The sequence below is a fragment of the Protopterus annectens genome, chromosome 15.part0, assembly GCF_019279795.1.
Source record: "Protopterus annectens isolate FY-2018-M chromosome 15.part0, PAN1.0, whole genome shotgun sequence".
NCBI lineage: Eukaryota > Metazoa > Chordata > Ceratodontiformes > Protopteridae > Protopterus > Protopterus annectens.
Genome location: NC_056749.1, coordinates 465834630 through 465847552, shown reverse-complemented (window position 1 = coordinate 465847552; position 12923 = coordinate 465834630). Strand labels below are relative to the sequence as shown.

Below are 12923 nucleotides of genomic sequence, written 5' to 3'. Positions count from 1 at the left end.
TTTTTTGGCTTAACTAAGGCCACATTTTAAATTTACTGTAATATATTAAAGGCACATTACATGCTACACTCATTGAAGCTATACCCATATTTTCTTATTATCTTGAAAAAAGCTGACTGAAATGCAAAAGAAAATACAGACTGCAACCTGCCAATTAGAAAATGGAACTGCGGGCAAAACAGCCTGTCTAAAAAGTTGAAAATGTAGCTAAATTACAAAACTTAGAAATTCTAACACTTTAGTCACAATAAAGGCAAACTGCATAAATATACTAATCAGTAATAACTTGGGCAATTAATAAACTAAGAGGGTTAAAGCCCTGACTGTGCCCCAGATTACCCATGTTTGACTAGTATCATGGGTGTTGAAGGCACAGGGTAGGAAGACTGTCCAGGGCTTGCTGCAACATCTGAATTAAGAGCCAGGCAACCTCTGAGCTGCAAACAGTATACTGCTTGATCAGGAGGCTGAATGTGCTTCTCCTAAAGGAAGCCATTTGACAGCTCTCAAGACTGATGTGGGGTGGGGTGGAGGGGGTAAGATGCAGTCCCCAGCATCAGTGGGACATTGCAACAGCATCCTCAGTCTCCTCAACTGCCCCATACATGGGTTTGGTTGAATATGGGGGAGGCTAAGGAGGGTCAGGCAGACCCAGTATGTGAGAAGAGGAGCCAGTGGTAGCCGATGTGTAGCTGCGGGAAGGTAGGCAGGGAAAAAATTCTGAATTGCATTTCTACAGCTTTAGATAAGCAGTAAGGAGTTATACTGGCACATTTTTGTGACCTAAATGTGAAGAGGAAATCTCTGGTTTACTTTTGTTTCTTTCAATACACTACAGTTTACACTTAATAGGATACACTTAAGTGAGCTAGGGGGCTTTGGGGATGTGTATTTCATCTCCAGCATATAATCCTTTAGTTTTTAGAGTAATGAAAATATGGCTAGTTCAAGAGAAACCTAGAACCTCTAGTGACATGCCAAAGATGTAGATGAACTTGATGACATGCACAGTGGATAGGATATGCAATTAAACAGCCATGCAGTGTACCAGATATACATTTTTATTACCCACAGTATGAATTATGCTGATGTGCACAGGCACACACGTGTACACACATGCACGTCATGTCTATGCAAGTCGCAACCTACAGACACCCACCAACACTCAGCCAAGATGTAGAGATGCCTTGCAAACGTCTATAACAAAAGAAAAAACATGAGACACCAAATTAAAATTTTCACCCATTTTAACATAATTGAAAAAAGTTCTGTTCATGTTACCTGGTCAGACAGAGTCTGTGGAGAGGAGTATCCGATCCTGCAGCCATATGCAACACATGACACTTCTGCCGTTAGTTCTAGTACATGAGCTAAAGGTAAGTAGCCAATATATGTATCTTTTGGGCTGAAAGACAGGAGAAAGTTGCAACTCAGTGACACACACAAATCACAGACTCAAAACAGATTCAGGTGTTTTCATATTTCCTTTATTCAGGTGCTCTATCGAATGCACCAAAACTACAAGTACAAAGTTCAAACAAAAAGCCATAGAGAGAAAAAAAAACAAAAGGATAGAGACAAACCAGAGTCTTTGCTGTGTAATACCTTAAACCATCTCTGAAGGAGTCCCGTAGGAAATAGGCAAGTGACCAGTTATGGGTATAGAATTGTTTCAACTACATGGATTTTGAATGCCAACCAACTTTTTATAATCATTTAAATCTAAACTCCACTAGTTGTTGACATGTTTTGCACTTTAGTCTCATCCATAAAGCATAAGTGGGAATAGGTAATGGGGTTTACTCACCAGAATGCATCAACAAAGATCAAATATGAATTAAAAGATCTATATACAAGAATACCTTAAACAAAATCAAAACACATTTCCAAAATGAGGAAAGCAAATCATTAAACAAACCAATTTTGGAGGGAAAGTTACTTAACAACTCATCATCAGCTAGTGAAACACGACTCAAAGGCTGCTTGCTCCCAAGTTCCCAAAGTGTCACAACCTTGGAGTTATGACTGTGATTGGTGGGACCTTTTTCTATAATTTCAGTGCAGTTTCATTTTGCCAAAATGGAGTTATGCAATTTCACAAACCGACCTATGATGAAATACACTTTGGCCTCAAAATACACCCATAATAGAAGCAGCCTGAATACGACTAGCAGACACAGAATTAATAGATTTAAAACAACATTCAAAGAGAAGCTGTCCAAATGTCAAGGCCACAATGCATCAAAATTCATAACGAATACCACTATGGACTAAGTTCAAACCAACTCAAACAGCTTTCTACACTAAATATATCAGAATGAATTCAGAAAGTCACTAGCTCACCTTGGACAACCATCGTTTTATTCCACATATGACAAAGAACTGCAGAAAATGCCCTTTCTACAGGGATGCAGTGCAGATTATTTACAGTGGCTACTAAGCTAGTCACATGGTTCACAATCACCAGAGTTAGTCTGCCCCAAACGTGGACTCCAATAACTAAGTATTCTACATGAAATTAAATTTATAATGAATTTTAGTAAGACTGCCAAACTTAGTACAATGCACAATCATTACCCATTGTCCCGGTAAAAAAAAATCTGCCAACCATGTGCACCTTTGTTTATGGAGTTTGTGAGGTCCAAACTGCATGCCTATACACAAACTTAACTTTCTGACAAAGCCATCACACAAACTACAAGCAGCAAGAAATGGATGAAGTAGCCATTTAAAAGCAGCAATGAAACTTGAATATTGCCACAGGTGTTTTCTGCTCAAAGGGCCATGCACCAGCCAATACGAATATGAGATGCTACCATGTGCCCGATGAACTTGCATCTCTCAGTAAATAAACAGCAAAAGTTAACTGATATTAGTATGCATAAACTCAACTGTTATACAGAGCTGCTGAAATTCTCACTGAAGATATACCAACACTTTCCTGACAAGCATCAACACAGTACAACAATACTCAACATGATGCCTCAGTCGGTGGTCTTATGAAATTTATCCAGAACCAAATCCAACTCGCTCCAAATCACATAAGTACCAATAAAAGGGCCAAGTTTCTGTTCATCATCTAAGTACTAACCAATCACCTCCTTAGCATTTTCTTATTCTGTAAAGGAATAGGGCAAGGCTGTTCTAATTTTCATGGCTCAAAAGGCTAGACAAATAGCCACTGAGGTCTACAGGAGACAGAGTACAGTCAGACGATTGGCAGTCTGGATAATCAAAGGTCTTCAGGACACTTAGTTCTTACTTAATACATATTTTATCTCTCAAAAGTTCAATGATGCTTTTAGGCAAATACATGCCAAAAGAAACATCAAATTCAAAAATGGGTCTGATGATATAGAACTGAAAGGGGAACGGAGACTTGCTTCGCTCTCTTACGAAATGCTTTTGGAAATTACATGAGCCAGACGGAAGGCTTTCCAAAACTATTATGGAGACACGATGACTAAAAGTAAATGTATTAAGTTTGAGTAGATTCCTTATGACACGGTACAACAGGAAGGATGCGTCACTAAAACTGTATGATGCACAGCTCATTTTGGAAAATGAGATATTTCCACTTGATCAACACAAGATCTCTTCATATAGAACAATATACATCTCTTTCCTTTGCAGTCATGTCTCATTTTCTTGTCCAGGTCTCCACTGAAATGATAAAAAGGGGTCTGTACAGCTCCTACGCAGGCTATACAGTCATCTTATTTATCTCACCAGTTGCCCATACTAGCTCCCCTTAGTGTACTTTGCTCCACTGTTTAAATTCAATCAACTGCTAAGACAAAAATGGCTTTGTATTTTTGCATTCCACGGCTTAATCATAATCATATTCATATACACACACAAACACACACACACATATATATATATATATATATATATATATATATATATATATATATATATATAAAACCTACATCTATACACACACACACCTATATATAGTTTTATTTATATATATATATATATATATTTATATATATATATATATATATATATATATATATATATATATATATATACAGGATCCGTATAGATCCCCAAAATGCACTTTCCACCGAAGCAGAAATAACAGAGCATACTTAAGCGAATGTGCTGTTCACCGAAGCAGAACGTTCGGATACGTATGCCTGTTGTGCTGGTCATACTACGGTGCGGATAAGGGAAAATTCCCTTTTTCCCCACTGTAGTGCGATCTTGGAGTGAGAATATTAAAAGTAGGGGGGTGGGGGGTGCAAGGGGGCTTCCCCCTGCATAGAAGTAGATTTAATGCTGTTTTTTTTTAAACATACTTTACCGTAAGCAGTTTTTCAGTGAAAGCACTTTCGGTGAAGTATGTTCGGTGGTAATGGATTCGGGCTTTTGATCAAAAGTCCTTGATCCATATATATATATATATATATATATATATATATATATATATATATACACACACACACACACACACATGTATATAACTATATGTATATATCCATATGTGTATATACACACACACACACACATATACTCTGGTCTACTTCAGTCAGTCAACGGACTAAATTGTCGAAACCAACATGGTCAAGACCACATGAACAACAATTTAGTTTGATCAACTTGAACACCAGCAAACAAAACAAAGTAATTGCACAGGAAAAAGCCCCCCCCCCCCTAAATTATATGCATGAACTTAGAGCGCACTACAGTGGGGAAAAAGGGCACAATCCCCAGTCTTAACTGTTCCAAGATCTCAGTCAAAACAGTTGATCAACTAAATTGTCAATCATGGTGTCTCCACCATGTCAGTTTCGACAATTTAGTCCATCGCCCAGCTGAAGCAAATCCATACAATCAATCTAATAAAGACATCAGTATAAAATCTACGATGCTACTCCAAAGCATCATACTTGAATACTGCAAGATGCTCACCATACCTTTCAATTGTCTAGATTTTTGCCTCATATTTCTGGTCTAATTCTCAGAAAATTTGTTGATTTCTGACAGATCAATGAAGATTGAAATCGGTGAATAATGGCATACATTTCTGTTTCAGACTTCATATATTCAGAAAATGCATGCTAACAAAAATCATGTTATTCTAGCAACTTTCCAAGTGTATAAGAGCAATGGGAAAAGGGGTTGAGGATGGATGGATTTAAAACATCCTTAGTTTTGGTCCATTCACCCCTCATTATTTTAGGCTTTGTCCACGTTTCTTGCTCTAAGTTGAGAGGTATGATGCTAACCCATCTCTATCATCTTCTACTTTTATGAAAGACAAAAAGTTGGCAATGAGGAAACAGAGGGGAAACCATCAAAACAAGCCTAAAGAAATTATCTTTAAAACCAGAAAAGATTAAACCAACTAAAAGTTGTAGAATATAGGGGAAATCATGACACAAGTTGGCAGATGTGAGCAAAATGACACAGTCACTTACCCGAGTTCAGGTATCCTGTCACACTGTCCAGTCATTCCAGCTATGAGGTTACTGTGATTTATCATTACTCCTTTTGGACGGCCTGTGGAACCACTCGTGTACATTATTACTGCAAAATCGGTGGGCGATGGCCTTTCTATACGAATGTTCACTGCACAGCAAGATAAAAGTAATTGAGCTTTCTGTTTACTCAGTCATTTCCCTTTATAGATATTCCATCTTCTCACCAAGTAAATTATATTTCTGTACACATTAAAATTAATGCTAAAACTTTGTTACCAGACTCAGAAGAGTAGCAATAAATATATAGTATGTAGCTATGAGCTTCTAATTTGATTGAGTGATGAAATTTCTCTTGTAGGCAGAAAAGCTAGATTTGCTAGTGCCTGTTAACACGTAATTTTTTTTATAGCACACCATTATGCACATGGTTAAACCAGCTTTTTGAAATTATTTTGAATTAGTAAGTCAAATAATCATCTTTATTCCATACATCACTGTGGCATACCAGTATTACACATTGGACTTACTAGGATTTCCAAGATGGCTGCACCCTGTTCAGCACCTTCATTTCAGCTCTCCCAGTGTGAAAAAAAAAAAGAGAAATAAATGAGAAGTTATGTACTTACCATAACGTTCCATGTTAGTTGTCTTCTTCTCGCCTTCTTTCTTGCTGGATGGGTTCCGAGCCGAACCTCGGCTCCGACTCGGCCTAATACTAAAGCTCGAGAGCTATTTTTACCAGCTTGAGGCTATGCTATGTTCCATAATGCTAGGCGTCATATACCCAGATCTCGTTTGATAGCTAACGCTATGGACATATACGTCCCACCACAACAGAGAATAATCCACCTAATCATAGATACAAAAATAAAGATATATATATATATATATATATATATATATATATATATATATATATATATATATATATTAAAAACCCCTCTAGAAGAGCTAGCAAAAAAAAGGGAGCTAGCTGGGGATATAACTGAGGTGGCAATAACTCTCACAAGGTACTCTAGATCTTCCCAGGCTAGGGGGATAGGGGGTGGGATGCAAGAAAGAAGGCGAGAAGAAGACAATTAACATGGAACGTTATGGTAAGGTACATAACTTCTCAATGTTAAGTTGTCAATCTCGCCTTCATTCTTGCTGGATGGGACAGCATCCCTAGCACCCAAGTCCTGGGTGGCTCAATGGAACAAACTCTTGAGTACAGTGGAACCAAAATCAGCCTGACTTCTGGAAGCCATATCGAGCTTGTAATGAGAAATGAAGGTATGAGGAGTGGCCCAAGTGGCCGCTGCGCAAATGGAATCCATCGACAATCTAGCTTGAAAGGCTATTGAAGAAGCTAAAGCTCTGGTTGAGTGGGCTCTAGGCCTAGTAGGAAGTTCCCGGTTCCTCAACTGGTAGACCAACATGATAAGACAGGACAACCACCTGGACAAGGTTACCTTAGAGACTGGTTGGCCTTGCTTCCCTTCCGCATAAGACAGGAAGAGCTGGTTTGATTTTCTCATCTACTTAGTTCTATCCAGGTAGAAGCGTAATTGACGGTGAACGTCCAAACAATGTAACTTTCATTCAGCTCTATTGGTATAATTTGGGAAGAAGACTGGAAGATCTATGGTCTAATTCAGATTTTTCTCTGAGATTATTAATAGTCCTAAGTGACACACTGTCTTTGTGAAAAAAAAGATAAGGAGGGCGAACGCAAAAGGCTTGAAGTTCCGAGACCCGTCTTGCTGAGGTGATGGCTACTAAGAAGAGTGTTTTCCACGAGAGCAACTTCAACGAACAAGAAGCCGCAGGCTCAAAGGGAGATGGAATTAAATAAGACAGTACCAAATTTGCTAGCATAAGTCTTTCTGGTAGTAGACTTGTGAGAAGCGAGGATGATATCGCGAACTGGTTGAGAGATAAGGGGAAGCCTGGCTAGGGTTGGAAGTGGAGCAACCAAGCTGTGAGGTTGAGAGATCGAAGGGACTGATGCAGCCCACCCGATTGATGGGTCAGAAGATCTGGCACTGGGTCCAGATGCCAGGGCTGCTCCAGTAGATGGCGTTACAGGAATGGAAACCAAATTTGTCGAGGCCAGTAAGGGGCGATGAGGATCATCCTGGCTCTCAAGGCAGTCGCTTTCTGGACTAATTGAGTAATCAAAGGAAAGGGGGGGAATGCATACAGAAGACCCCGGGGGCCAATCGTGAACTACAGCGTCTCTGGGGGGTAGACCTGGGAGAGGGAAGAGGGTGAAGAAGTCTGGGCACTTGCTGTTTAGAGGTGTTGCAAAAAGGTCGCAGCAAGGCTGACCCCACCTTCTGAAAATTCTTTCAGCTATCTGGTTGAGAGACCACTCGTGAGGCATGAGAATGGCTCTGCTCAGTCTGTCCGCTATAACTATGGACTTCCTGGGAATATGCGTTGCTACCAGAAACCGTTGAGAAGAGATCACCCATTGCCAAAGTCTGAGTGCTTCTCAACATAGGGGATAGGATTTGGTTCCGCCCTGCTTGTTGATGTACCACACTACAGACATATTGTCTGTTTGAATTGCAATAGTCCCAGTGAGTATAGAGTCCTGAAGGGCCTGCAACGCTAAAAGTACCGCTCTCATTTCCAAGACATTTATGTGCAAGTGGCATTCGAAGGGTTGCCATGTGCCCTGGACTGTCCTGCCCCGAAAAAGCCCCCCCACCCGATCAGGGAGGCATCCGTTGTCACAGTGGCAACAGGAGGAGGAAGGACCACAGGTCTGCCCTGGAGTACCTGAGGGGAGGCCGTCCACCAAGAAAGGTGTCTTTTGCATGACTGAGTGATTAGAATGGTGTGTGATATGGGGAGCTACTGAAAGGACCACTGGGAAAATAGCATCCACTGTAGGATCCGCATATGAAAACGTATTAGTGGGGAGTAAAGTGATTACTGCTGCCATGAGACAAAGTGTTTTTAGTACAAATTTGGCTTGGACTCTGCTCTCCTGTAATAGGATCTGAACATGGTTGCGAATGTCTGAAACTCTGTGTAGGTAGTTTTGCTGAGAGCTCCACTGTGTTTAAAACTGCGCCTATGAAGGTGATAGACTGACAAGGCGACAATGCAGACTTTTCGAAATTTAGAGATACCTAGCGCGTTGCACGTTTGTACAGCGTAATCTCTGGATTGGAGTAGTTGGTGCCTGGTGGTGGCAGTAAGGAGCCAGTCGTCTAAATATGGAAACACCTGGAATCCTTGTCGTCTCAGGTGAGCCGCAACCACTGCCATGCATTTGGTCAACAGCCTGGGGGCTGTGGTGAGGCCAAAGGGCAGGGCTCTGAATTTGTAGTGACTGGCTCCCAGCCGGAAGCGGGGAAACCTTCTGGAGCGCCTGTTCATCCTGATATGATAGTACGCATCCTGAAGGTCTATACAGCACATCCAATTGCCCTAACCTAGAAAGAGTAGAATGGACTGTAGGGTGACCATCCGGAACTTCGTTCTTTGAACAGACTTGTTCAGCCTGCTGAGATCCAAAATAGGTCTCCAGTCCCCTGTCTAAAGAACTTGGAGTAGATTCCGGATCCTTGTTGGTCTGCTGGGACTGGCTGGATGGCTCTTTTTCTTAGCAGCTTTGAAATTTCTAGTGCTGCTTGATCTCTCAGACCGGGTGGAACGTCTGGAAGGGGCCCTTTTGGCTGATGTGGGGTGTGAATAAAGGGAATTCTGTAACCCTCGGATATGATCGACCGTACCCATTTGTCTTGCGTGAGGGAATGCCAGGCTTCTGGGTACAGTGATACGTCTTCCCCTGACTGCCTCCGAAGGTGGCCAGTTGGGCAGCTCCTCAGGGGTGCTGGAAGGGTTTGTCAGAGAAAGATTCTCTGCTACCCTGATTTTGCAGACCCCCCCCCCTGCCCCTAGGGCGACATCTGTTATTGTTCCCTCCTCTGCCTCTGGAGGGAAGCTCACCACGTGCATCAGGCAGTACTCCCTGGAGTTTCCGGAAACACATTTTTCCACCCTTTTGACCCTTAGGATATGGTCTAGAAGGAGTGGAAAAACGGACTCCCACGGCAGAGAGAGTCTTACCTTCCTGCTCGCACCTGGTCAATGTATCCTTCACTTAGGGTCCAAACAAGGCAGAACCGTCAAAGGGGGTGTTAGTGAAGGACACCTTGAAGGGGTCGACAAAGTTGCAAAGCTGCATCCAGGCGCGTCTCCTTAGAGCAACGCCCGTGCCTGCAGCCCTACTCGCTCCATCGGCGGCATAGGAAATGAGCCGCATGGAGTTTACAATAGAGTTCAGGGTCCCCAGCTGGGAGTTTATCTTTTCCCGAGACCCCACAGCTGATGGGTCCTGTAAGATATCACCTAGTTCTTTCAGAAGGTCTCTCTGAAGACGGGTGAAATGGCAAAAAATTCAGCAAACGCATGGCAAAGGTCGCTGAAGAAAACATCCACTTGCCGTACCTATCCTAGATTCCTTATTAGGAGGATGGACAGGGACTGAAGGGTCAGCCAACTCCTTCTTAGTGGCCGCCGCCACCACCATGGCATCGAAGGGGACACCCTTAGTGAGAAACTGCTTGTCCGAAGGGGCTGTAATAAATTTTGTGGGCCTCCGGGGAGTTGGTTCCATAGTATCCGGAGCCATCCACTGCTTCCGAGCCACCACCTCCATGAGTGGGTCGAAAGGTGGGGACACCCAGGAGGTGGAAGGGCGAGAACCGAACGCATCCAGGTACATCGACTCGTCCTTGGAAGGGTTGAGGGCAGACCAGTTCCCCCCCTGTTTAAGGATTTCTAGGATGTCAGAAAATGAGACATCCTCAGAGGGGGACCTTGGGGACCCTTCCGAATCATCCAGGTCGGTGTCAGATGTCAGTGACTCCGGGGAGTCCACACGCTTCCTCTCCTGCATGTCTTCTTCCAAGGGGGCTCCCCCGCAGGATCAGGGGAGGCCTCAGAAGAGGAGGATACGCCCAATGGGGCGACCTGGAGCGTTGGTTCTCCACACTTGGGTTCAGGAGGGTAGGCAGAGGCCGAAGCAGGCACCATGGAAGGAGGGGCAGATGGGGCCGACTGTGGCACCGGTATAGGAGCCAGCACGCTCCTCATGACCTCAAAGGCGCCCCTATCAGGCAGAGAAGAGGGACCCAGCTCCAAAGAGATGAGAGCTCCTCCCGGCACCAAGAGGGACGGCTCCGAGGCTGATGGGGCCGAACTCACCTGCGCCGATGCTCCGAGAGGGAGAACGGGGTCGGACAAGGGTCCGATGCCACTCGCCCCCTCGGAATAGACGAGGGAGTCCCGGCACCCGGATCCCTCCAAGGACGGAGCCAATGAAGGAATCAGAGCCGACGAAGGAACCGATAAGGGTGGAATCGGTTCCGACGCCCCCACAGTATCAACCCCGACGGCCTCCGGCTCCGAGCTCGAAGGAATAGTCGGAGGAGGAACTTGAGCAGGCGTTGGGGAAGCTGCTGTCTGTTGAGACGGGCTATGCAATAACTGGGCGAGTGCCTGCAACTTCAAAAGCCTACTGACTACCCCCTAGAGGTCATGGTCCGAAAGCCTGGAAGATCTAGAGGAGTGAGACCTATGGCTCCGTTCCGACAACAAAGGGGACTTCAGAGCCAACCTGACAGACTCCAATGAAGGAGATCGGGAATGCTTTCGGCTTGGAGATGGCTCCGACACAAAGGTCGGAGCCGACTGAGGCCTCGAAGTATCGGTTCCAGCCGGAACCGACGAGGCAGAAGGTCCGCTTGGCACCGGCTCCGGACATGGAGCCGATGGTTTGGCGGGCTTAGGTTTTCCTGACAGAGGCTTGGTAGGAGAACCTTCGGGCTTTAATAAGCCCCTTAGGATGAGCTTATTTCTGCGTTCCTGCAGGACTCTTGGGCTAAAAGCATGACAGATGGAACAAGAGTCCTGCAGGTGCAGAGGGCCCAAACAATACACAAAAGAAGTGTGACAGTCTGTCTTCTGACAGCACGAGCCACACTTCTTGAATCCAGATATCTTGGTATCCTTAGACATGAAACCACAGGAACGGGACAAAAATGTATAGACAAGTATACCAGACCCAACAAACACACACAACACTTGAAAAGACAATGTCAAAGAAAAATTAAGTTTACTACAGTAAAACAACAAAATTCCACACACACACTACGAATGGAACCTGTACAAAACTACTATAAAAGGGGGTCCTAACCACCTTAAGAGTGGAGAAGAGTAAGGAAAACTATTAATAAAGGGGGGGGAGACTAGTCGAGAGACTGCTAACACTACTAGAAAAGATCTCAGGGAAAAATATCTATCAAAAACTAACTATAAATATAAAAAATCTTAAATACGACCTGGAGCCGGTGAAAACGCAACCTCGTAGCTGAAGCGGCAAATGAGATCTGGGTATATGACACCTAGCATTATGGGACATAGCATAGCCTCGAGCCGGTAAAAATAGCTCTCGAGCTTTAGTATTAGGCAGAGTCGGAGCCAAGGTTCGGCTCCGAACCCATCCAGCAAGAATGAAGGCGAGATTGACAACTTAACATCAGCTGATACAGTCAGCTTAACTAAAATATTGTCACTGGCCAGAAATTATACTGCCTGAATACCAGCAAAGAAGAAATGTAGAGAACCTGAAAAAAAAAAATCAACCAGAAAAGGTGAAGACAAACACTGGCTGGGTTGAATCCTGCAGCTGTTCAGCAAAAAGCAGTTCAAGCTTTAGCTTTGATACAAGAGACTGTTTCCAGTACTTTTGATTTTTTTCCCCCTCTAATGTACTCAGGGAGGATTAAAATAAAATAAAACATTGACTGTGTATATTCTCAAATAACAATAGCCTAGAAAAACAGAAGCCACTTTAACTAGCTATTCAGATGAACTGATACACTGCAAAACTCGGGATGAAATGAATATGGATGAGTATGAGAATTCTCAAGAGACATTTCAAAAAATAGTACAGTTAAAAGATAGAATATGCAGACAAAACCTGAGATTTTCTGCTGTACCAGAGAACCTGGAAGGAATAGACTATTAATTTTATGAATACACAAATAAGCAACTGGACCGGTATTCCACAGAAGGGTTTGCTAACTAAAAGGGCACATCGGGTGTATGGTCCAAACCTGGCCATGAAAAAGCAGCCAAGACCTTTATTAGTAAAAATGCACACCAGCAGAAAGAGTTGATCCTAACAAAACTGTGGCAGAAGGAACAAGTTATAAAAAACTGGAGGCCGCAGATTGCTCGTGGACAATGACTATTCACTGTATACCAGGCAGAAGAGAAACAAATTTATAACAGCAATCTGGGAATGTAGACGCAGGTTTGTGATTCAAGCTGCTGTCTTTAAAATATTTTACCTGGAGGATCAATGACATTTTTAATCCAGGAGAAAATACAGTTTCGACAGCAAAAAGTGAGCCAGTAAACAGAAGGGGACTCTGCTTTTCATTCTTCTGATAATAAAGCTCAGAGAGACCTTGCCAATGAAAC

General features: G+C 43.2%; 1 protein-coding gene across 1 annotated transcript in view; it reads right to left on the bottom strand.

Annotated features, from left to right (window-relative positions):
* The window catches only part of ACSL4 (acyl-CoA synthetase long chain family member 4), a 469611-nt gene that overhangs the window by 380586 nt on the left and 76102 nt on the right, over positions 1 to 12923 (bottom strand). The window contains exons 3-4 of the mRNA XM_044057282.1: positions 5430 to 5580; positions 1282 to 1405 (exon numbers count right to left, since the gene is read on the bottom strand). Of these exons, the coding sequence (XP_043913217.1) occupies positions 1282 to 1405; positions 5430 to 5580 (275 nt within the window). The remainder of the gene's footprint in view (positions 1 to 1281; positions 1406 to 5429; positions 5581 to 12923) is intronic.